A 25,376-nucleotide genomic window follows, 5' to 3' on the forward strand; every position below is an offset into this window, starting at 1 on the left:
GTCTGTCTGTCTTTCGTTTTGAATTGTTCTGTTTAAAAGTAGACATTTCAATATAGATATATTTCAACTCTCAGGTCTATACGCTGAGTTTCGGTTCATGAGACGAGCTCCAGTTCACCCGCAGGCGCCTCCGTGTCGAGATTATCTATCGTCTGCTAAATTTACTTCTTATAAATTAAATCCAGGCAAATGGCTGATGAAACATTGATTAAAATTAAGATACAATTAATACAAAACGTAATTCACTTTGAAACGAAAGGTTTTGTGCTTTCTGTTTGATGTCTATGTGAAAGTTTCAAAGCATTAGTGCCGCTTTCAGAGCGCTCACGTCCGTAGTGCTGAACTGTCGCGTCTGTAACATTGTTTTTTCCTCATAAATGCAAACACGAAAAATAAAATAAAATGAATATTTTATGTAGCCTGTGGAGACTGAGAGCCAACCCTTCTTCATCCGGTGGGTAGTAGCCTACTTGTGATTTGCGCAGTGTAATTCACAGAATTGATTTCTCTGCTACAAGCCTCTGTCACGTATTGTGTGAGCTTGTGACTATTGCAAGCGCGCAGCTGAGAAGTCCTGATTATATTGTCTGCTATATTTAGGCCTTCTTATTTATTAAGGCAATTGGTTGATGAAACATTGATTAAAATGCGTGGCGCGAGCGATCTCCGACAGTAAACTGATTCTGCTTTGCCTAGGGTAAACAGCTGTTGCGACGCGAGCAGTAACGGCCGCGTCCGGGGTAGACACAGTGTTAAAGCTCATTCTGCCTGATAACGCTACGTTACAACATCAAGCAATATTCCAAAAATGTATATAACACTTTATATAGGGCCATTTTGCATTAAGAGTAGCCTAGTTTCACGTTTAGTACATTTTGCTTACTAATTATTTAAAATAGTATAAAAGTACTGTACATTATGTAATTAAAAACGTTTTCATTATGATATTATTCATTTTACTTTAGTAAAAAGATCTGAGTTCTTCCTCCACTGGTAGAGATTAGAGGAATTAAGAGTAAAAATAGAAGATAATAAGGTTTTGTCAGTGACACTTTTTATATATTTATTGATACAAGTTATGACTAAATTAAAAGACAAAGTCGTCGTTAGTGAAGATTATGCAACAGTATTTAGAATATAATATAATATAACATGCAATGCAAACTAGTTTGGTTACAGCTCAGCTGTATAATTCTCATTCTATCATTCCCCCTGCCTCCATTACATATCTGTGTCACACAAGTGTTTGATTACCACATTTGAGTGATCATTGCAAAACGTGTTTATAAAATTTATTTATTCTGTTTATAGCTACTGTGTAAAGTACCCATCAAAAGTTTGTACACACCAATAGGAAAGTGTCCAAACTTTTGACTGGTATACTGTACTATAATACATATAAATAATATTGCTACTGTATTATAATATACACATAAATAATATCGGCCGATATATCGGTATCGGGCTTTTTTTACTCCCTAATATCGGTATCGGCATTGGCCCCCAAAAATCCATATCGGTCGGGCTCTAATAATAATTTAATACGTTCATGGTAAAACAAGCCAATTATCGTATTGATATCATCAAAGGCATGTGCCATCGGCGAAATCTCAGACTATCGTCGATACACGATACTATCGTCTATCGGCACAACCCTAGCGATGGACATGGGGGATTTTGTGCGAGACGAAGATGGTGACTTCTCAGACAGTCATGATACAGAACCATACCTCTACAAACCGTGTTTTCAAAAGAGGAGCTGCGTGCAATGGAAATAGACCGACAGAAGGAGGAGGTTGCAATCGCACAACAGCATGATGACGTGAGGATGAGAGCCAATTTTTTCACAGGTAACGATAACAGCGAATTTTTTTTTCAATCATGTTGTTCATGCTAAAGAGGTTGAACTCAACATGAGGTTATAATAGATGAGGCAATTTGAACCATACTCTATTCAGTTGCAAGATAGATGCTGAGAAGCTGTATATAAAGAGACAAATTCACGTAATGAAGCGTAATAAAAGACAACTTGCATGTGCACTTTTTTCTGCCTGTTCTTTGAAGGATGCCGTCCCATCCATTTTCAGACGTAGTCTTTCTGGTCCTATATAGCATTTTTTCAACATAATCCTCCGGTGCAAAATGCTCTTCGCAAACACGATACTGGCTAATTTTGTAGTGAGGTGTTGAAGTACAGATATCCAGAGCAGCTAGCCATCGATTTCTCAGTTCCACATTCGGTGGAATTCTGCGAAACATTACATTCGTGTATGTCCTTTGCTCGTTCTCACAACCTTTTGCAGGTAATTACAATGTTTGCTGTAACTTCTCAAACTAAACAATCCAAAAGCGAAGATACTCTGTGCAGGTCAGGTCATGCTGGTATGTTGACAGAAGTTTGGGGATTTCAGCTGTTGCGTGATATGACTGCACCCAAGTAGCAGTGCTTCGCCTGTGATTCACCCTAATATAGTCCCAAGTCAATATCTGCCTAGGAAATCACCTAGTCTTAATCTGAATTGCTATTTGTACTCGTTGTGAATACGCAGGCCACAAGAAGTAATAAGGTGTTTTTTGTTGTTGTTTTTTTTAATCACTTTTACTCATGACATGCTACCTGACAACATAGGATTCCATTCATTATGCTGAGCTAAGCTACCGTTGGTGCTGCCAAACTAAGAATGCCTGCACTGAGACAAAAATGCTTTTGCCCACCTATCTTAATGTAGGGGAGACTGTGAATAAGCCCCATTTCAAAAAAGGGTGGAGTGTTCCTTTAAGATAGTTTAGATAAAGAGGTTTAAAGATGTTTTACTCTTGTTTGTAGTTCTAATAGAATCCTTGTCCAACGCGCAATGGGTTGTGGGCAATATTAGCCATTAGAGTGTGCACGGATCTGCACTATAACATATCTAAGCCTATAACACACTTATGTTACCTATAACAATAAAACACTAATTCTAATTTGGAATACTATTTATAGGGCCCTATAAAATCCTTTTTGTTTTTTCCCAAATTCAGTTTTATTTTTTCCCAAATTCCGTTTTTTCCATTTTAATTTTGGGGAATTCAGTTTTTTATACATAATTCATTTTATACATATACATAACACTTCACTCTATACATATACATAACACTTCACTCTAAGTACTTCAAGTAACAACAAAATATGGTTAGGAGCTTTAAACTGTCCAGTAAAATAAATTATATTAGTTTATATAAGTTTAAATAAAAGTCACACTCTGTCTGCACTGTCGAGCGCGCTCTTGGACACACTCGGACGGTCTCTCTCGCGCTTGTATCGCTTCGCTTTTGTCCAGTCCGGCGCCTCATAGACAGACGCGGTGTGCACGGAGGGTGTGTGTATGTGTATATGTGAGACTGTGAATAAGCCCTATTTCAAAAAACGGTGGAGTGTTCCTTTAACCGTTGGTCTTGCACATCTGCCATGTTTGTAGTTTTTTTTTTTTTTTTTTTTTTAGATAAAGGGGTTTGATAGATTAATAATCAGTATCTAACGAAAAGGTGTTTATTCAATGTTATCCACCTATTTAATCTTCAACAGCATTGTGAACTTAATTTTATAAAAGGTATGTTTGGCCATTTATGTGTTTGCATAATGATGCATTTACAGATTAGAGTTCCCTGCATGGAAGATTCACGACTGGCAGATCAACGTGCTACTACATTTCTCTCCAATTTGTAAGCAAATTAAATTAAATTGAATCTGGAGGATTTTAACTAGTCCTGCATGATTAATCATATCACAATCGCGATGCCAAGCCTATGCGATTATGATGCAAAATGCTGCGATTTTATATGACATAGCCTAAACAAATTAGGGCTATTAACACAGCATCTGTTCATTTTTGTCACAATTTGTCTAGTGTTACATGATCCTATTCATGCAAATGCTTTTAAACCATTCATGTGAAAAAAAAAAAAAAAAAAAGCTGCCTGTGAATGTCCAGAAAGACACGCACCAGTATCATGCGTGCGCACAAGACAGCACGCCAGAATACAGTTCTCTTTCGCACTTGAACGAACAATAACATACTCGACAAAAAGACATTTTGGCACAATTGTGTATCTTCATAAAATAAGAGCAGTCTTGTGATGAACATAAAGAGTTGTGACTCTTGAGAGAATGAGGCACGAGTGAGATCCGCGTCTCTGTCAGCAGCGGCTGGTCTTAAAGGGACAGTACACAGTAGCCTCTATCTCTGTCGTTAAAGTTAATCAAAGAACAAAGGGAACAGAGAAAACACTGCTCTTGACTAAAGAACTTCTGTAACTTTAATAAAGATTAGTCTATATATATAATTTAAAATGTATGCAGCACATACAAAAATTGAATAAAGTTATCAAACAGTCTGTCCTACCTGTTAGACAGGAAGTTGTTATATTTTTTGAAGCCTAATAAAGGTTTAAAAAAATGTATAGCTTTCAATTGTAATGATGGAATCATTGTAATGCTGGATGGCTATAATTAATGTTTTTATCCCGACAAAAATGGCTTATCAATCATTTAGTTGTTGCTAGTTTGAGTTGAGAAATACACATTTCAGCATTATCACTAATCTGTGTGTGCATTTTCCTTGAGAACCAAGCAAGTTGACTCATGAAACCATTTGTTTATTATATCACAATATTGACCTCAATAATCACAATATGACATTTTTCCCAAATCGTGCAGCCCTAATTTTAACTGTGACCAGATGATTTACAGGGCAGTTTATACGGTAACAGAATGCAAGTAAGCGACAATTTCTTTAACGGACCGCTCTATGATTAAGCAGTATGTCCCAAAGCTTGCCTACTATTATGCTACATACTCAAAAGTATGTACTTTTTCTTCACAAAAACAGTACATTCCTCTTAGGGCATAGTATAAGTAGGCAAATTAGGACACAGCAACTGAGTTAGCTTACCTGGAAACAATCTTGGTCTTGACCTCTGATGAGAAGTCTGAGTTGCTGTGATGTAGAGGGTGAATTGTTTCTTAGCACTAGTTTCTGTTGCCTGCAAACACAAAAGCATCATCCACACACATTTCAGTTGTATGTTTACATTTACAGCAGTTTCTTTGACTTTCTATTAATGGTTCTAAAGGGCTCATTATGCTTCTGCGTCAACTCCACGACGTAGCTACGCCGTCACTCCAACGGCGTCGTTGCCGTTTTATGGTTCTGCGTCAGGTTGAGTTGCATCGCGGTGCATCTGACCAATCACAGCACTTGTGGTCTGAATCGCCTCGAAGCGTAGTTAAATTTTTTTTGGAGTGCACGTCGAGCTACGGCGGAGGGGTTCGCGGCGACGCAGAGGGGTCTGCGGGGTACGCAGTCGATTCGACGCAGAAGCATAAAACAGGCTTTAGGGAAAAACCGAACTGTATCGCTCTCCACCCACAGCTTCGGCACGCATTTGCACCGTGGTTAGTCTCAAATCTGCTGACACATCTATGATATGGTTTGTGCAGGTTTTTTTTTTTTTTTTTTAACCAAAACAGACAGAATTCTGTTAATGTAAGTTTCTGCGTATTCACATGAGTGTATTCATTGACACAGTTGACTGGACAGCTACTCTCACATGAAACTGTCACTGTCCCAATCGGGCCAGTGCTGAATCATGAAACTATTATTTGCATGCGTTAAGCCTTGCCAATTTAAACGAAAGATGACGTGAAATAACTTGCGTGTTATGAGAGGTTTTCTGTGAATAAATTGAGTTCTTTCATGTCTTGTGCTTGAACAGACAAATTTACACAAAATTGTGTCAACATGCCTGTTTTGGTGAGCTGAACAGTCGAGAAAGACAACACAGTGCACAGATCCAAAATACTTGTACACATATCTGAAAGTGTCAGCAGCCTAATATTCTTGTCTAATAGTATATTAGGTGTAGCAATATATCGCAATACAAAAATGCATCAATATGTATCGTGGATAGTGACATTTTGTATCTAGCCAGTGACAAACATGCATATTAATATAACAATTATGCATTTTCAGCTTCAGAATCATGAATATTTTTATTCTGGTGTTACTATTGTCCTGTGCATTGGGTTACCAGCACTAAGTCCAAGCCTATTCATTTCCACACCCAATGTAATAAAAAAATCTACAGTTGATTTAAAAGGCTAAATTTGGTGTTAACCTTTTACCATATGTCTTGGAGTATCGCAATAATATAGTGAGTTCAGTATCGTGATATGTATCGAATCGTGACATGAGGGTATTGTTATACCCCTTCTCACTGCTCGACTAAATAAATTTTGTAACTTTAAGGATTAATCTATATTTGATGTATACAGTGAAGACTATGCAGTGTTATTTTACATTTGATTAGTTTTCAGAAACAGAAATCAAATAAAGTACTGTTAGATACCTGAAAAACACAGTTTATTTCATTTGAATCTTTGCTCTAGTGCATTTACTGTATTTAGTATATTTAGTGTATTCTGTTGCATGTAGTTTCATTTGTTCTTATTGTCTTTATTTTTATTTGACCATAGTCCTTTTTTCCTTAACATAGCACACATACCAAACTGTACCGACAATTTAAGACCTATTCAAACTAAAACTAAGACATTTATCACACTATTTGAGAAATGAAAGCCTATTTACAGCCTTAAAATTATGAAAAGTGAACTTAAGACATTAAGGACAGACGGGAACCCTGCAATTGACGGGAATCCGTCATAGACTCGCTGCAATTAATGGAAATCCGTCGTAGCGACGTAGAACTTTAATCCGTTTACGTGACATACTTGAGTCCTGTCGTCACCATCTATGTGGGCTGCATCTTGACATTGATTGGTTTGTAAATGGACGTGCGTCTGACGTCAGCGTGTTGTCAATTCGGCGGGTAACTTTGACAACATGAATGAACAGACGCATATCGTTGCAACTACATTTGGAAAGTGTCTGCATTTTTGTGCGTTTTTTCCAGTTGACTTATGTCATCAGACCATACTTCAATTAAAAACTTCGTCTCCTCCTCTCCCCATGCGCTACCACGGCTCATTTTTCCTGACACCTTCTGTTTTTTCGGCTATGCGGGAACCACCGAAACTTCCTGTAAATGGTCTGAAAGTCCGAACCATACAGAAATGCTTTCACACTAGAAACGAACCTATGGCTATGTGTACTCACACTGCTCTGCCCAGCGTAACCCCTCCCCATGCCATGAACTGTTTGTTGGAGAGGATGGGTGGGACATCAGCCTGTGATAATACAGAAGGTAGGGATGCCACTTTCCCAGAAACTCCTTGGACCATCTCTCCTTTCAACATCACCTCATACTGAGGTCCACTGGGTAGAACCAGAATCGTCAACATGCTAAGGAAAAAAAAATTATAATTGAGTTACTTGAAAGTGCAACAATATTAAGTAGCAAGTATATTTTGAACATACTTTTTTAAACTCCCCGCCCCACACAATCTGAACAGTCCCTTTTAAAATAAGCAAAAAAATAAAAACCTCTGATGAGGACAAAATCCATTAACATACAAAAAAACTATATCTATATGAATGAACATGCCTCTCCTTATGCTTCTGTGTGTCCTGGGCAGTAAAAGAGACCACTACACCTTTCTCCTCTCCAGCTTTCAGAGTCAGCTCCTCTGGCCTCACAGTGAAACAGCAGTCACCATCAGTACTCTAAAAAACAGCCAGAAAGACAAAAAACTAGAATGAAAAACAAAGCTTCTGAGACATATTCAAAGGTATTTATTCTAGAGTATGTTGTCAATGTATGAGAAACATCGAAGTGTATTAAAAAGTAAAGTTCATATCAGGTACCTTTAGTCTGAGCAGAACATCAATGTTGCCTGCATTCTTTAAGGGAAGAGTCTGCTTTGCTGTCTGCCCCAAAGGAGCCTGAAGACACACCGTCTGAACAGACATTCATGTAGAAAATAAGTGACAGAAAGCAAGCAAAAAACTGAAACTGAACCCATTTCAAACCCCAAAAAAGCCAGGTGTAGCTTGTAGAGAATGTTTCCTCCATTACCTGTAGGTCTTTGGGCGCATGCACTCTTGCAATGCCTGCCCTTGCCCTCAGGGCTACACTCTGGATCACATGACTGGGGCCTGGACTGTCCACCTCAATATCCACCCGTGCACTGTATTCATCAGCTGGCCCCAACTCACCTGAATACAAAAAAAGACACCAGCTCATGTTCAGTGTATGCCTTATTTTGCTGGATACAGTGCAGGGTTATTATAGACCAAAAAAAAAGTAACCTGGAAAAATATACTAAAATACATTATTTTAAAAAAAAAAAAAAAAAAAAAAAAAAAACTTAAAACGCATTTTAATTCAGGTAGTTGTCAAGGCATAATTTCTCACTTTCATTTAACTTAACTCAAATGTACTAAAAATAATTAGAATTGGAAAAATTAAATAGGAAAAAATTGAAAAATGGAAAAGACAAATAAAACATGAAACACACACACACACCGATCAGGCATAACATTATGACCACCTTCCTATTGTGTTGGTCCCCCTTTTGTTGCCAAAACAGCCCTGACCCGTCGAGGCATGGACTCCACTAGACCCCTGAAGGTGTGCTGTGGTATCTGGTACCAAGATGTTAGCAACAGATCCTTCAAGTCCTGTAAGTTGCGAGGTGGGGCCTCCATGGATCGGACTTGTTTGTTCAGCACATCCCACAGATGCTCAATTGGATTGAGATCTGGAGAATTTGGAGGCTAAGTCAACACCTCAAACTCATTGTTGTGCTCCTCAAACCATTCCTGAACCATTTTTGCTTTGTGGCAAGGCGCATTATTCTGCTTAAAGAGCCCACGGCCACCAGGAAATACCGTTTCCATGAAAGGGTGTACATGGTCTGCAACAATGATTAGGTAGGTGGTGCGTGTCAAAGTAACATCCACATGGCTGGCAGGACCCAAGGTTTCCCAGCAGATCATTGTCCAAAGCATCACACTGCCTCCGCCAGTTTGCCTTCTTCCCACAGTGCATCCTGGTGTCATGCGTTCCTCAGGTAAGCGTCGCACACGCATCCGACCATCCACGTGATGTTAAAGAAAACGTGATTCATCAGACCAGGCCACCTTCTTCCATTGCTCTGTGGTCCAGTTGTGATGCTCACATGCCCACTGTTGGTGCTTTTGGCGATGGATAGGGGTCAGCATGGGCACCCTGACTGGTCTGCGGTTACGCAGCCCCATACGCGACAAACTGCTACGCACAGTGTATTCTGACACCTTTCTATAAGAACCAGCATTAACTTCTTGAGCAACAGTAGCTCGTTTGTTGGATCAGACCACATGGGCCAGCCTTCGCTTCCCACGTGCATCAATGAGCCTTGGCCCCCCTTGATCATGACAAAATGTTCACTTACTGCCTAATATATCCCTCCTACAAACAGGTGCCGTGATGGAGATAATCTGTGTTATTCACTTCACCTGTCAGTGGTCATAATGTTATGCCTGGTATATTTATAGTGTTATTTTAGTATCGCTGAGATGCTACTAATACAGGATGAACATTTCTCAACTTGTGTCTAGGTTTTCATACAGACATACCTGAACTTGAAGTGTACTTCTGAGGGGCACTGAAATGAACCCACACTAAGAAGCTTTCTTGATTCTGGAAAAAGACATGCATTTAAACACTCAAATCTGCCACCAGTTCAGAAAAAAATATTTAGAGAGATATTCACCTCTGAATAACTGGCATGCAGCACATGGTTTATGACTGATGAAGTTGAAAGGGAGGTCATGGTTGAGCCAGAATGAAGTGAACTGTCTGTGCTCATGGCAACCGGGCTCTTAGAGAAGCCGAAACAATGCCATGCTGATGCATTCTATGAAAGACAAAACCTTGAAACTGTTTAACATGCCACTGAATGAGGTCTGTCATTATCTGTCAAAAGTCTGATTACATCATACACAACTAATGTTTAATACATTTTTCAAAAACAAATGCTGACAGATCTCACTGACCGCACTGATAACCAGTCGAATAGGCACAGTGGCATGAGTCCTGTTGACCACTTTGAGTGGCAGAGTCTTAGTACTGCCCCCCGCCAGGTCCCCGAATTCCAAGCAGCCCGTCTTTCCAACATCTACCTATTTATTAAAGTGAGAGAAAGACGGTGTTTTTTGCACATGTTTAATCCATGTGTTTTTTTCACATGGATTAAAATAACTTCTAAAAAAGAAACCTACAGAAAAGAACATTAACAAATTTCAGGTATAAAGGCCAATCCCCACTGCACCAACGGAGACCGTCACCAGATTATAGTGCGTCACTTCACAGACATTCTAATACAGCATTTTCAAATCAGCAAAAACAAGCTCCGACAGACGGCAACAGGCTCTGACATGCGGAGCCAACAAAACTCGACTAAGTGTCTGTTGCAGTCCGTCGGTACAGTGTGAAGTGGCCTTCAAACCGGCACATCATTAATCATAGTAAAAAAAAAAAAGTCGTTTTAGTGCTTTGAAATAGCAACAAGGACCATGGAAACTATTAACCTCTATTGAAGGATTCTCAGCCACAGCGATCATCACCACTTTCTTGGCAAAGACTTCGGCGTGAGCAACCATCTCCATCTCTGCAGATGCGGGCCAGGATGACACGCTGAGAGTACATTGATACAGTCCAGCCCTTGGTGCTATGAACAAAACCTTCTGTTCTTCTGTACATTTAGGTCCAATTATGGTCTTATTCTTTACTATCAGCCACTGGAATGGGAGAGACTCCACCTGAGATGCAATGACACATTTATTGTCCATTTTTGTATGCAGTATTATAAATAAGACATTTATCTACGAGAGGCTTCAGATAAACTGCTTTTTGGCCAGATTTTGCAAAATCTAGACCAAGGCCACCATTATCCACCCCAAATATTTGAAGGCCCAACACCATTTCGATTTCTAGTTAATACATTTTTATAAAGCAGGACTCCAGAAGTTTTAGGAGCTGAACATTCTTGAATGTTGCCACTGATTAATGAATTTACATGCCTTTTCCATTCATTTTTAACTATTAAAACATTTTTGAGCTTGGCCTCCATCTAGAACATTTGAATAAAATGTTAAGTGAATAGTGAAAAATGTATATTCATTATAGAAACGACAATTGAATTTTAATATTTAATTGGAAAACTTGTGAAAAATCATGTAAATGAGAAAAACTCATAGTCTCGATTTTTGTTGTTTTAAGATAATGATTTCTTTGTCCTACTAATTTTACATAGTGACGCACCAAAACAAATTTCTTACTGAATTTCTTTTTTCATTTTCAGTGAATGAATACTTCAAAGTTCCTTTAATAAAAATAATGTAATTTATTATTACACACTCAAACTGTGGGTAATATATAAAAATGTATATTGCACATATATGGCAACTTTTTGTTGCTGGAACAAACATTTCAATGAATCAATCTTCACATCATCTGAAATTTTGCAGAGGCCTCCTTGTTAAGAACCACTGATCTAGACTATATTTGACGGATTTTCTTACCTTCTCTCCATCAATGCACAGGCTTGTGATGGAGATGGAAACTTGCTGCCAGCGCTCAGAGGGGTTGAAGATGTTGAGGGATGTCTGAGAGGCAATTCCCACACAGCAAGAACTGGGAAACTTCAGCTCATTTGGAACTATCACTTGAGCTAAAGTGCAAGTGAAAAAAAAAGTTTTCTTTAAGAAATTCCTTCATAACACTGCTTTTTTTGAAATACATGAACATTACCACTCACTTCTAAGATCTGCCAGATCTCGTGCGGCCCATGACCCAACACTCAGCTGTCCATAGTTCTTGCTGCCTGGATAATGCGAAGGATGTTGTTGACCGGTGTTCAGGTAACCAGACTGAAGACTTGTAGATCCAGGGACATGCATATGTCCCATTGATGGGTTTGCAGGCACTGCAGTTGATACTCCATACAAACCAGATGGCCCTCCAATCTGATAGGGAGGAGCATGTAGAGGACCCTCTGAGCTCAGATATTGCTGTGCTAGTTGGGAACTGAAGAGGGAACGTCCTGTTAAGAGGCTGGAAAGGTTTGGCAAGGGACCCTGAGAGCTGTAGCTCGGAACTGGCCCATATGTCAAGTCATCCGCATGAGGCAACAATTGGTGCGCAGGTTCTGTGGCAGTCCCAGGTGGAAGCTGAATGTTTATCTTGCTCGAGTACCCAGAATCCCCTTGAGTGTACAACCTCGGCCCAGGCTCAGACTGGCGGTTGCCATTAGCGCATCCATTTTTTTCTTTATGGAGGTCACTTTCACTCTGGCTACGTGAGCCCAGTTCTGAGGTCTTTTGGTTGAGTCCTGGAATTTCAGAGTGGCAAAAAGGCTCTGGACTCCTTAAGGAACTCAAAACATTCCCATTATCAAATGGCTCCACTGGAGGAGTTGGGCTGGCTCTGATTATAGTGGTGCTTAAAGCTATTGAGGTGTTTTTCTGAAGCAGAGAAAAATATTATTCTATACATTTAAACCATAAAGCAAATCAGTGACATCATGGTCAATATCAAAGTGGTCAACTAATATGGGCTTCCAATGGCCAATGTCAATATCTAAAGAGAAACGTTTACCCAAACGTTACTCTGTGAACATTAACCAATAACAGATTTAGCAGAAAAGTTTTTCTATTATGCTCTGTCATCTGATTGTTATTTATACTTTCTAAACAAATTAAAAAGGCCTTTTAGTATAATTATAGAACTGTCGTGGTGCACATCTTTTTTCTGTTAAAACTTTACTGATTTTTATGAAGTAAATGTAAGAATACATTTAAAATGGTTAGTACTATTTAAAAATGAATACTTGACTGAAGCAAATTAGGTTTTTGATTATCAGGGTTAATAAAGCAGCAACAACTTTACATCCCAAATAGCCAATTAATATTGTAATCCACATAAAACTTAAATGGGTATTAAAAAAAACCTCACCTTATGTAGGTCAGGGGTGGGCATGCAAGTGCTCTCATTAATGGAGAGGTAAGTCAGCCTGCTGAGAGTTGGGCTTGAACAATGAGACTGTGGGGAATCAGGATCTCCAGCATCCTTTCCACTACTGGTTGAACATGGAGACGTCTCCCTATTTCCAAAACACACGGATAAGTGTCAAATCATGTCATAGCGGTTCACTACTTTGTAGAATCACTACTTTGTAGAATCACTACTTTGGCAGATTACTAAACCAAAAAAAAAAAAAAAAATTATAATACACAGAAATGTAAATGTGGCTTACACCACAAAATAAGCGAGATGGAAATCTGTGAGATATGAAACAAGTATTTTTTTTTACCCATTTCCACTTAGAACGGAGGCCTGGCTTGGACTGGAGTGCGTAAGAGGGGAGGTGGATGGTCTGAAATTACAATGGGTGACCTCCACAACACCAGGGGCACCACTCTCAGGTGAGCCTTTAACAAAGAGAAGTAAATACAGTTGCTGTCCTGAAATTTTCTGAAGTTTGTATGATAGTATGAGTATAAGCAAGCACAGACAAGAGATTAAAGGAAATTAAAAAGAAGTCTAAAGGCGTATCATAATTTGATAAATTTTGTTAAGAGGTCCTTGTTAATCGCATTTAGCATCAGCATCTCAATATTTGCACGAGTAAAGACTGCAAATTAGTAGAATTCAAAGACATGACATTAAACTTTGCAGAGATTACAAAAACTGTCTGAATTAAGATCTGAGCTAGTCAACTGAATTAAATTGTTAAACTGACAGCCCTTTATTAAAGTCATGATGAAATGGAAGTAGCAACAGATCACTTCTTCCATATTGTGATTCAAGTATACATTTTTTTTGTAGGTTTGGGACTTGGTTCGATTCATCAATTGCTGATTGGATAGAGGCAGACCTGAAAGGAAGCTTGTAGTTGACTAAGAAATGGGCGAGATTTATGTGACCTAAATGAGAGAAGTCTGCCGTTTCACCGGAAGATGCATGGATAAATTGTTTACAATAAAATCAATAACATGGATTCAGAAAATAAATAGGGTGAATTTTTTTTTTATCCCAACTATAAAAACAGCACTATGACAGGTTTAACATGTAAAAAATAAAATTGATACCAAATTTTTCCTCGGTTGCCGGCAGTGACTCCTGACGGCCAACAGCTACAATTTTCTCTTTGGAAATGGACTGCGAGGCTTTAGGGCTTCTAGGTGATCGCGCCCGTTTAATGACAGGTTTGTCTGTCTGGCCAACTGTTGTCCAGGGTTTGTGTGGGGAGGTCTTCAATGACGAGCTGCCACCACTTCGAAGGTCAGGTGAGGTCTTTGGACCAAAAGCAGGAGTTGATGTGGACCCGTCACCTTTCAGAGATCGGCGGTTACCTGTGGCGGAACTGCTGGCTAATTGTGGTCGAGTCGTTCCTATTTTGATCCCGGATTCAGAGACAGTTTTATTAGTGGATGGTGTTGCACAATAGTCATTTTTGTTTTTCTCAAACTCAGATTTCAAATCGACTGGTTTTGATTTAATGGATGTGGAAGATGATGACTGGCCAGAGCCTAAAGATCTTTTTGCAGAATGCGCAGTGGCAGTGGGTAAACTGCTCGACTTCGGTCGAGGAATTGAACTTCGTTTGGCATCTGACCTTGGATTTGGTGAAATAACATAAGTATCCTCTATTTGTTTGGATGCTTTACTTGCCAGAACCTGACATTTTTTGTTTACTGCTTGCTCTTCCATTAATGAATGCTCTTCATTTCTATGGGTGGTTCCATTTTCCAGAGTCGCCAACTGCTGTTGAGTCTGCTTATTAGAACTGGCCAAACTATCAGCCAAAGTGAGTATGTCCAAGCAGGACTGTGAAGTAGATCCATCACTGTCGCTATTAGAGACCTCAGCCCTCTTCAGATATTTCTCCATGTCGGGAGTACTAAGATCTCCCAATGATGTGGTCTTCTGCAGGTCCCTCGGTAGACCATTCTGATGCAAGGCTGCTAAAGGACTGACAATTGACTCTTCTGCTACTTGCTGGTGGCTTTTAGAGCGACTCCGTTTGGACAGCTCCATGATCATGGCAGCAAGCTGGGATGGATCTGAGCTGATGGAGGCATCAGCAATTGCAGAGGCAATTGTACTGATGCTGAGCATAAGGTTGCTGCTGGAGTTGGGCGATTCTGAACTATGGCCAGAGACCTCCTTATCTTCATATTGTGCAGAGATCTAATACAAAATTAGACAAAAGGAAAAAAGTTTTAAAAGTATTGCACATTTTTAAAAGACTATATTTTAGCAGCAATCCAAATTTAAACGGTTGTGAATACCTGGGAAACCTGCCCCTCATTTGTTTGTGGTTGCACATTTTTCTCATTTGCAGCTTCAGTTGTGTTGGGCTCAAGAGTCTTATCTAGATCATCTGTAGTTCACATAAAAGGATATCAAATTACATAAAAAAAACACTTATTAAACAAATAACTAATGTGAGAAGTATGTTGAAGGCACCTTGATTAAGAGTCTCATCAGCATCACTTTGCTGAACCGTCTCAATGTGGATGGAGCTTCCGCTGGAGAACAAATCTGAGGGCCTGAGTAATGCAAAAGGTTCCCTCTTCTCAGGAGAGGTAATGAAATACCCAAAAGATGGCTGAAAAACAAACATCAAATGGTTGACAATCTGTCAGGTAAACTTGGTTCTGAAGACTCTACGGTTGGGGAGTCCAACCTTGATCCTAGAGGGCCACCTTCCAGTAGAGCTCTTCTCTAGCCCCAATTAAACGCCTGAATCAGCAGTCTTCAGGATTACTAGAAACGTATAGGCTGCGTCTGAAATCGCATACTCTGAGTAAGTACTTAATATGAATAAGTAATTATCTTGCGACTGCTAAAAAATGTTATATATAGTAGAGCCCGACCGATATATCGGCATTTTCATAACTATCGGTATCGGCTTTTATAATGGCCGATAAATTAATATTAAAAAAAATCCGGCGTTGCGGTGATTCATGTAAGGGTGGCGCTGCCAATAAAGCACCTAAAAGCTGTCACAATGAACTGGCAAAAGCAATGATATGAATACATCAAATATAGCAAGGAGACATTTTAATTGTTTATTAATAACAAGTGTTTTCAGTCATTGTGGGCTGCAAAGATGAAGTTGAGGATGCGGACTCGCAAACTTTGAACCCGCCAGAGAGAAATGTACATTTCAGAAGGATTACATAAGCAGAGAGCAGTTTGTCTTTCGTTTTGATTTGTTTTGTTTAAAAGTAGACATTTCAATAGATATATTTCTCAGGTCTATACGCTGAGTTTCGGTTCATTTATGAGTTGGTTCACTCGCCGGCGCCTCCGTTTCGAGATTATCTATTGTCTGTTATATTTACTTATTTATTAAATCCAGGCATTTGGTTGATGAAACATTGATTAAAATGAAGATATAATTAATAGAAAACGAAATCGACTTTAATGAAAGGCTTTATGCTTTCTGTTCGAGGTCTACGTGAAAGTTTTAAAGCACTTTAGTGCCGCTTTCGGAGCTTGTCACGTCCGTTTTTTCCTCATAAATGCGAACACGAAAAATAGAATCAATATTATATGTTCTGTTGAGAGCCAACCCTTCTTCATCCGGTGGGTAGTAGACTATTACTTTTGATTTGTGCCGTGTAATTCACTGAATTGATTTCTCTGCTGCCAGCCAGTCAAGTATTGTGTTAGCTTGTGACTATTGCAAGTGCGCAGCTGAGAAGTCCTGATTATATTGCCTGCTATATTTATATCCGCGTCTCGAGTATAACAGCTGTTGCGACTCACGCGAGCAATAACGGCCGCGTCCAGCGTGTTGACAGTGTTAAAGCTGTATACGCCTATAACGCTACAACATCAAGCAATATTCCAATAATTTATATAATTATAACACTTTATATAGGGCCATTTTGCATTAAGAGTAGCCTAGTTTCACGTTTAGTAGGTACATTTTGCTTACTACTTTTTAAAAATAGTATAAAAGTCTGTACATTATGTAATTAAAAACGTTTTCATTATGATATTATAAATTTTACTTTAGTAAAAAGATCTGAGTTATTCCTCCACTGGTAGAGATAAGAGGAATTAAGACTAAAAATAGAAGATAATGTCAGTGACACTTTTGATATATTTATTGATACAAGTTGTTTTATATAACGTGACTAAATTAAAAGACAAAGTCGTTAGTGAAGATTATGCAACAGTATTTAGAATAGAATATAACATGCAATGCAAACTAGTTTGGTTACAGCTCAAATGTATCATTCTCATTCTGTCATTCCCCCTGGCTCCATTACATATCTTTGTCACACAAGTGTTTGATCACCACATTTGAGTGATCATTGCAAACCGTTTATATATTTATTATGTTTATACTGTGTATTCTATATACAGTACCCATCAAAAGTTTGTACACACCAATAGGAAAGTGTGTCCAAACTTTTGACTGGTACTGTACTATAATACACATAAATAATATTGCTACTGTACACAAATAATATCGGCCGATATATCGGTACCCAAAAATCCATATCGGTCTGGCTCTAATATATAGTATAAATGTAATGTGAACATACTACATTCGTGATGTTGTCATTGTCATGTTCCTTCATTGCATTCATAAATCCTCTCCAGTGGCCTCATGAGATCGTAAAATGTCCATTGTATGCACACTTCAGTATTTTGCCAGAAGTAGGTCATCTAGGTACTTTCCACCTACTTTATGAATACTGTGAATTTGGACATACTACTATTTTCACATGCTGTTTTTACCTACTATATAGTAGGGGAGAATGCAATTTCAGATGCAAGGTGGTTGGAGCTAAACTCTTCAGGAATGTGGCCCTCCAGGAACAGGACTGGTCAACTCTGCATCAATAGTTTGCTTGGGATGCCGTAGAGCAATGATTGTTAGAAAAAAATCTGGCCAAATTCTAAATGCACATTTGACTTACAGTGCATTAAAGATACATTAACAAATTCATGCATACCATGGAAAGCCAGCCCAAGATTTTTGCATTGCTGTCTCCATACAGTATAATCTAAAGAAAGGGTTATGCAATCGAGTTGCTAGCACACTTTGCATGGTCTGAGACATTTGCATGGCATTCAGTATTCCAAATTACTCAACATCCTAACTGCAATGTAACCTCAAAGATGTCTCAGAAGACAGCTGCCCAATCAGGTTTTTGGGACAGATTTAGAGTACTTACCCTTTTAATATTGTCCTCGTCACTGCTACCAAGACACCCCAGAGCTTCAGAGCGCCTCTGAAAAAACTCCCCCAGTGAAATGCGCAGATAACTTTGGTTCCCAGCCTCAAGTTCAGAGGAGACCTGGGAGGCCCTCATGAGAATGTTGTTACTTGTTGAGGTTTTCCAAGAGGTGTCTCCCAGAACTTCACTCATATTTACAGCTTGAATTTGCTCTTCCTACCAGAACACAAAGGCCCCATAGATGTGATTGATGAACCAACATTTTTTTTTCTTTTGGACTAGTTCCAGTTTGGCGGAACTCAAGAAACCTAAAGAGAACCATTAATACCTGCATAAACCGGTGCTCCTTTTCAAACTCCTCCTGATCCTCAACTATCTTGTCCATAGCCTGGCCTAAGGGAGGACAACATATGCCGTAAAAATCAATTCACTTAAAGGATTAACTCACCCAAAAAAATCATAAAAATTTGTCAATTTACTAATTTATGTTGTTACAAACACATTCGACTATCTTTCACAAATGGAACATAACAGGAGAAATTGAATAATCGACAGGTGGTTGAAATGCCTTGCCAGCCCATTACAATAAAAAAAAAGCATCATATAGATTATTTGGCTTGTGAAATTAATCAACAAGATCCGACTCAAAAGAACAGTTCATTCACAAACTTAGCATTGCTATTTCTCTCATTAAAATGCATTGGAAATCAGTGAAAAACTTTTGTCCCATTCCCCACACAAAGCTAAAATATGACTTTGGAAGACTTTTAAAAAACAAAATTATCCATAGCAAATTGCATTGCATTCAAGGAATCCATTATTATTAGTAGTAAAACCCACAATTACATTTTCATTAAATGTGAAGCATGTTAAAAATATTAATTCTCTTGGGTTTATCTTCCCTCAAAGTGTAAACATTAAGCTGCCCAGACACCATTAAAACAGGTGAATTTGTTTTCACAAATTCTCATTTTCACCATCACAGTGACTTTATGCGCATACACATTACATGTTCAGTCTATAGGCATGCGAGTACTTGACCACCAAACAACCAGGGCAGATTACAGGACTGTTTGTACTGCTCAAGATACTGTTTATTAACGCTTCTCCAGCAAAGTGTAGATTTACTGCACCACTACGCACAGCGGAGACAAAGTGCGCCCGTAGGATGGGTTTATTATAACAGATGCTTGTAATTAGCTCTAGATAAAGTGTTAGCCTACTCAATTGTTCACTCATTAGGAATACTTTTAGCTTTGTTGCTATGTGTCATATGTTGTACCTTTTATTGAAAGTAACCTACTTTTACCCATTGAAATATTCCTTTACATGCACCTGTAATGGCTAGTTCTCACTACAGAATTTTAAGCCCGATATGCAAGTTAACGAGCTTGCCGACAGGTCGGGCTGTAATTGCGTGCAAATCTGCGGGTGATCCACGCTCACCAATCTTTATGAGTGAAATACTAAACGACGCATCAAAAACGCTCGCTGACACCTCGCCGACGCCAGACAAATATTTAACATGCTAAATATCTGGGGCTGTCGGCCGACTCTATAGCCTTTGGTGTCACGTGTCGCGACGAATAACAGCCAATGATCAGCTTATCACATTACACAAGCCTTTTGTATTTTACCGTTGCCAAAACAACACGATGCTTTTTCATTCTAAACATGTTTTACTCAATTCCAACTCTCTCTGTAGCACAGACAATCCCTGCTGCCCGCGTGTGCTTATCCATCCTCTCACCCATATTTTTTTTTTTTTTCCGGGGATCATTGCGCAAACAACTTTTCTTTTTGTCTTTCTTTTTTTTGCACCGCCAATTTTGTCCCGGCGTCCATTTTCAGATAAACAACTCCTATTTCACGTCATTTGCCATTCCACTTCTTACGTTTGTTTTTGTGACAAAACGTGGTTTGGGGACCGGATAGAGCCATTGGGTGACAGCCGTTGTCAGCTCGTGTAGTGTGTAACCCCGTTGCAGATCATTTACGTAGTGTGAACACCACAATGACTTCAAGACTCCAGAGCAAGTCATGTAGTCTAAACAGCACAGCGAACTGCCAATGTTTAAAGTTGTGTAGTGTGAACTAGGCATAAGAGCTGTGTTTGTGATTTGGGGGAGGCGCAATGCATGAAAGGGTCATTTGCAAGGTTGTTTGAAAAATATTTTTGCAATTACTTCACCTTTAAAGATGATAAAACACTCCATTTCACTTACTTCCAGCAAGAAAATCTTCAGACTGGAACTGCACAGCAACTTCCTCAGGCATATTGGCCTCCATTTCCTTCTCAAAGGAAGAGTAATAGGCCAAATCAGTGACCCACTTTCCCTCTTCATTCTGATAGACCACGCTATGAGTGGCATTTTCACCTGAGGAAATATTGAACATTTAATTTCTAGATCATGAATATCTATTGAAAAGATTTATTTTTTTATTTTTTTATGTAATGCTTTTTCTTCCACTTCTAATGTAATGTCAGTAATTTCTCTGGAATTTGAAGTAAGTTACCTTGCTGTAAATTAAGCTCCACATTATCTGGTTGACGATTCCAAATATCATTGTGTTCCTCATGATTCTCATTAAAGCTCTGGGAAAGGTACCTAGCATCCAGAGACTCTTCAGGTTGATTATCTTTACTGCTGGTGCTCTGCTCCTTGTTGAGACCTGGAGAATCTCCACAAGGGCCATCACGTAGGCCCATGGCACCGAGATTCACAGTGTTAGCCAGGTGGACCCTTTGTTCTGTTTTATTATGAGATTCCTGAAGAACCTGAGAGAGGTGGAAGCTGCTCTGGGTGCCCTGAAGGAAGGGATTGACTGAAGCAGAAATGTCCTGAGGATTGTGACCAGCACCTGCCCTCAAGTATATGGAATCCAGATGAACTTCTGCTGGATTATCCATTGCATCCTGTTAGGGAGAAGGAGAGAGAGAGACAGAGACAGAGACAGACAGAGACAAAAAAAAGAGTTAAAGTGAAAGTGGTCACCGGATGCCCATTTTCCACAAGTTGGTATGATTCTTTAGGGTCTTCATGTGAAGTTTGTGACATACTTTGGTTAAAATTCCTCAATGGTTGTGAAAAACAGCACCCTTTTACCACCTCAAAAACAGCTTTGTTCACAGCGACCCGTTTCGGTGCATGTCTCTTTAAATGAGCAAATGCTCACCTCACCCCTCTCTTCCTTGGGGGGTGTCACACAAGACACGTAAAGTGCTGCCTTGGCAACCTGCCTTGGTGGACAGTATACAAATGCTGAGGGCGGAAATATGCTAATACGGGCCAGTCCATCAATAGTCGTGGGCGTAGCATGATCAATATGACATCATATTGCTCAGAAAAACTAAACCGCTTGATTGAGTGTTTAGGCTTTTTGAGGATTAAAAAAATAAATAAATGGTTCTCTCATTTTACTGTGGTTGTGTCCATACACTGCAAAGACGCATTTATATGCAAACACCATGTAAAAGTGATTTTTGCATCATCGACAATTTTTGCTACAGCAAAAGGAAATGCAAAAAGACTTACAAGAGCCTCCTGTCGGTCCAGACTCATGCTCCAATTGACTGGGCATCGACTGGAAGGTCCAGTTGCCACAGCAGTATGACCAGCCTCCCCTGTGCCAACTGGACCAACACGATCACCCATCTGAAAATATCCAAAAGCAACTGAAATACAAACTGTAATTTTGCAATGATTTGTATAATATGCATAAAAAACAAAAATAAGGGTTTTCCTAGCATTGAAAATTAATCTTTGATCATTTAACAATCGTTTTATTTGATTATTGCTTATTTAATATCATTCATTATTTACCCATCATTCTGCAGTACTGGTACCCGCTGATAGCCGGCTGCTTTAAATAACTCTGTGAGTGTTTGTGTAAGCACTCTGCGAAAAGAGTTTACAACGTGTTTTGCAGCGCTGAGCTTTGTAGCCAATCACAGACAAATCTGTTAAGCGCGTGAACGCAATGGCAAATCAGATACATTTAAGTTAGTCAAAACCAACTCAACACTGCTCAAAACGTCAGTTTGCTTTTTCAGCGTGAGTTCTGCACGCTCTCGCTAATCCTTACTGTGGCGAACAGGACGGCCGAGGGACGTGAGAGAACGGCGTGAGGCCGGTGGTGCGATTGATAATGAGCAACACCTGTGAGCACACCGGTCTCGCATCTCTCACGGAGGAGCGGAAGCATAAAGGAGGAGCGACGACGTTGATGATCGAGAGAGGAACAGGCCTGTATTTTAGTTGAGTTTTGGTTTTTGTATTTGTGTTTTATTTTAGCTAGCAGTCTTCCGCGAGTGGCTGCCGGCCGTTATGTTAATTTTAGGTAAGCCAGCAGTCGTCCGCGAGGGGCTGCTGGCGGTATTTTAGTTTTATTTGTTTTATTTTAATAAAGTTTATTTGAATGTTCGCCGGTTCCCTCCTCCTTCCCTGAACATTGCTACACTTACATTATAAACAAAGTATAAATACAATGTCAATATGAGACTAATTGCACAGCGAAGACAGCCTTATTGATGATAACGGGAGTCTTCGCAAGAGTGCAGCTTAATGTACATCACGTTGAACTGAAGCAATTGGCAGCTTCAGTGATTATAAAGGCAGTGATCTTTGATCGCTTTCTGCATGTAATACATATTTTTCATGCTGCTAACTACACATAGCAAAGTCTCTAGATTGACAACCATATTTAAATGCATGACTGAAGTGTAAATAGAAAAAGTGGCAGATCTATTATTTTGCATGTAATGTCATGTTTACTTTCAAATCAGTCAATCAGTGATTTAACATTATGAATTAACATTTTTAAACAGAAATTAGTTCCAAGGATTTTGTTTTATGATTTGTCCTGCTGACAGTGATTATTTTTATTTAATGCATAGATAGGTTAAGTTAATAATTCAAACGGTTTCTTTGCATTTATTTTGGATATATTTTAAGTATTGGGCTCGCAGGTCATACAGGTAGGGTATTTAGTACTCTACGTGTGCATGGCTGTCGAAGTCCTCCACCACTGAAGACCATTTTTGACCCAGAAAAGAAAATGACAATAAAAAAAAATACATACTGGGTTTTCTTTTAAGCTTTTTAAGGCACGTACATATCTATGTTTTCAGTACAGTTAGCTATGTTTTGTTAGCTTAGTGTAACTCTTAAAATTATGGGAAGCTTAGAAAGACGAAGTTCCAAAGTAACTTCCTCAAAACTAATTGACATTTTCCTGTAGTTTACAAACATACAAGTTTACATTGATCATTAATAATTGCTTACATGCCACTAACTTTACCTGGTCATGCATAATCATGCCCGATCTGCTTAGCAAAGTCTGAAGCTGATCATCATCTTGGGTCTCTCCGCTTCCGCCCACGATGCCCAGGCCACGCAGCACATCATAGGTGCTCTGGACTGTGGTGGGAGGCAAAGGAATGGTAGATACGCCTCCATTTCCCTCCTCATCACTCCCACTACTCCCATCTCCTCCTCCTCCTCCATCACCTGACGCCACAGAAAAACACAGTGAAGTTCCTGTGATTTTATTAAATAATGTAGCTTTTTATATTTAATAAAGAGCACTTTACCAGTAATGGGCGAGTTGATGACCTGTCCCTCTGCTGAGCAGCGGTGCTCAATGCCTGTCCTAGTGTTCCTCCCTGCAGTCTGTAACTCATCATCAGAGCTCCCTCCTTCCAACCCTGGTCGAAAATGAGGTCGATGGCTCTCCCCAACCTGATCATACAGAAATATTGCATTACAAAATTATTTTCGTAGTGTTTGAATCTGGTCAAAATAAAAGACATAGATATTGTGAGCAGAAAGGAGTCTAAGACAAACCGGTTGTCTGGAGGTACTGGGTAGCAGGAATCTTGCTCTGCTCCGGTTCTGTAAAACCTCTAGCTCGTCCTCTGTATCCTCTTCATCACTTGCAGGACAAGAATCCATACCTGTGGCTGCCAGACGTACTTCAGGCATGTGAAATTCCCTCTGTGGATTGACACCGCAAGAGCAAACCTTAGCAGAACAGTTTTATAAGACAGGGAAATTTAATACATATTGATAAAAGATTAAAAAAACTAAAAATTATTTGGAATAATAAGGGTATTAAACATTGGAAACATAGAAGCATGCATCATGAAAGTAAATGAGGTCAATTATGATTTTATTTTCTGACGATAAGGCCATACTTGGTCATAGTCATCTTGGAAATTGTGTCTGTTCTTTTCTGGTTCGGTAGAGTAGGGTTGAGATGAACTGGAAGGTAACTCCTACAACAGAAACAGAGTGTTATTTAAAAAAAAAGGAAGCTTTTGTAAACAACCAGCAAGAGAGAGAACTCACAACAGAGATTTCTTGTCCTTCCACACGGCCTCTCTGCATTGCAGGTGGCATCAACTTGTTGAAGTACAGCTCCAATTCCTCATCATGGAGTTGGTTCACATCAATATCATCATCTAGAGAAAAAAAACAAATAAACAATCAATTTTTGACTTGTTTATCTTGGTCCGTTAGAGCCCTTTCGAAAATATAACTTGAATTCTTAACCAACCAGTGATATCACTGTCCATGCTGTCCAGAGACATCAGTTTCTCATTGGCCAAGAAGCTGGCGATGCTGCCACAGCACCTTTCACTTCCTGTCCCTTCACTGACAGAGCCCTCCTCTTCCTCCATCATCACTGGGAGCAATGTGGTCTTAAAAGAACAGAAGAAAGCTTAACCTACTGTATCATATTTGATACGCAAATTACTGTAAATTTACAACATGAGCAAAACTTGGCTGAAAACCCTGTTGTGTGAATATCAATCAGATGACAAAAGGCATGTGATTGATAGTTTATCATTTTTAGCATAATTGCCTTTTAGTATAATGCTAAATACTTTCCCATCAGGTTGTGGTACATGAGTTTACCTTATAAAAATCAGTAAAGATTTCACAGCAGAAAGACACATTTTATATTGTTAATATGTATATTTTAAGATAAACACTCACTGAACTGAAGCAATTATGTATCAAATATGATACATCAGGCTTTTGAGGAAATGTTTATTTGTATATCTCTCAATCATCATATTGCATTATATGTTTTGAGCACAATAAAAAAATAACCTATAGAGCTTTGATTATAAAACTAAGCATTTTAATGTATAATTCTATATTTTTAATATTATGTCTTAGAAAC

General features: G+C 39.1%; 1 protein-coding gene across 1 annotated transcript in view; it reads right to left on the bottom strand.

Annotated features, from left to right (window-relative positions):
• Positions 1-25,376, bottom strand: part of cep192 (centrosomal protein 192) — a 47,488-nt gene that overhangs the window by 15,842 nt on the left and 6,270 nt on the right. The window contains exons 6-32 of the mRNA XM_077207615.1: positions 24,744-24,888; positions 24,536-24,648; positions 24,382-24,462; positions 24,032-24,181; positions 23,779-23,926; positions 23,487-23,695; positions 21,722-21,841; positions 20,703-21,102; positions 20,411-20,563; positions 18,514-18,578; positions 18,183-18,401; positions 15,451-15,592; positions 15,273-15,364; positions 14,070-15,171; positions 13,292-13,409; positions 12,934-13,081; positions 11,738-12,443; positions 11,502-11,650; positions 10,509-10,739; positions 9,975-10,100; positions 9,692-9,835; positions 9,555-9,618; positions 8,014-8,153; positions 7,803-7,895; positions 7,543-7,661; positions 7,155-7,340; positions 4,932-5,022 (exon numbers count right to left, since the gene is read on the bottom strand). Coding sequence (XP_077063730.1) covers positions 4,932-5,022; positions 7,155-7,340; positions 7,543-7,661; positions 7,803-7,895; positions 8,014-8,153; positions 9,555-9,618; positions 9,692-9,835; positions 9,975-10,100; positions 10,509-10,739; positions 11,502-11,650; positions 11,738-12,443; positions 12,934-13,081; positions 13,292-13,409; positions 14,070-15,171; positions 15,273-15,364; positions 15,451-15,592; positions 18,183-18,401; positions 18,514-18,578; positions 20,411-20,563; positions 20,703-21,102; positions 21,722-21,841; positions 23,487-23,695; positions 23,779-23,926; positions 24,032-24,181; positions 24,382-24,462; positions 24,536-24,648; positions 24,744-24,888 — 5,454 coding nt within the window. The remainder of the gene's footprint in view (positions 1-4,931; positions 5,023-7,154; positions 7,341-7,542; positions 7,662-7,802; positions 7,896-8,013; positions 8,154-9,554; positions 9,619-9,691; positions 9,836-9,974; positions 10,101-10,508; positions 10,740-11,501; positions 11,651-11,737; positions 12,444-12,933; positions 13,082-13,291; positions 13,410-14,069; positions 15,172-15,272; positions 15,365-15,450; positions 15,593-18,182; positions 18,402-18,513; positions 18,579-20,410; positions 20,564-20,702; positions 21,103-21,721; positions 21,842-23,486; positions 23,696-23,778; positions 23,927-24,031; positions 24,182-24,381; positions 24,463-24,535; positions 24,649-24,743; positions 24,889-25,376) is intronic.

The sequence above is a fragment of the Siphateles boraxobius genome, unplaced genomic scaffold (genome assembly GCF_051911475.1).
Source record: "Siphateles boraxobius isolate OS27281-9 unplaced genomic scaffold, OSU_SipBor_1 12, whole genome shotgun sequence".
Taxonomy (NCBI): Eukaryota; Metazoa; Chordata; class Actinopteri; order Cypriniformes; family Leuciscidae; genus Siphateles; species Siphateles boraxobius.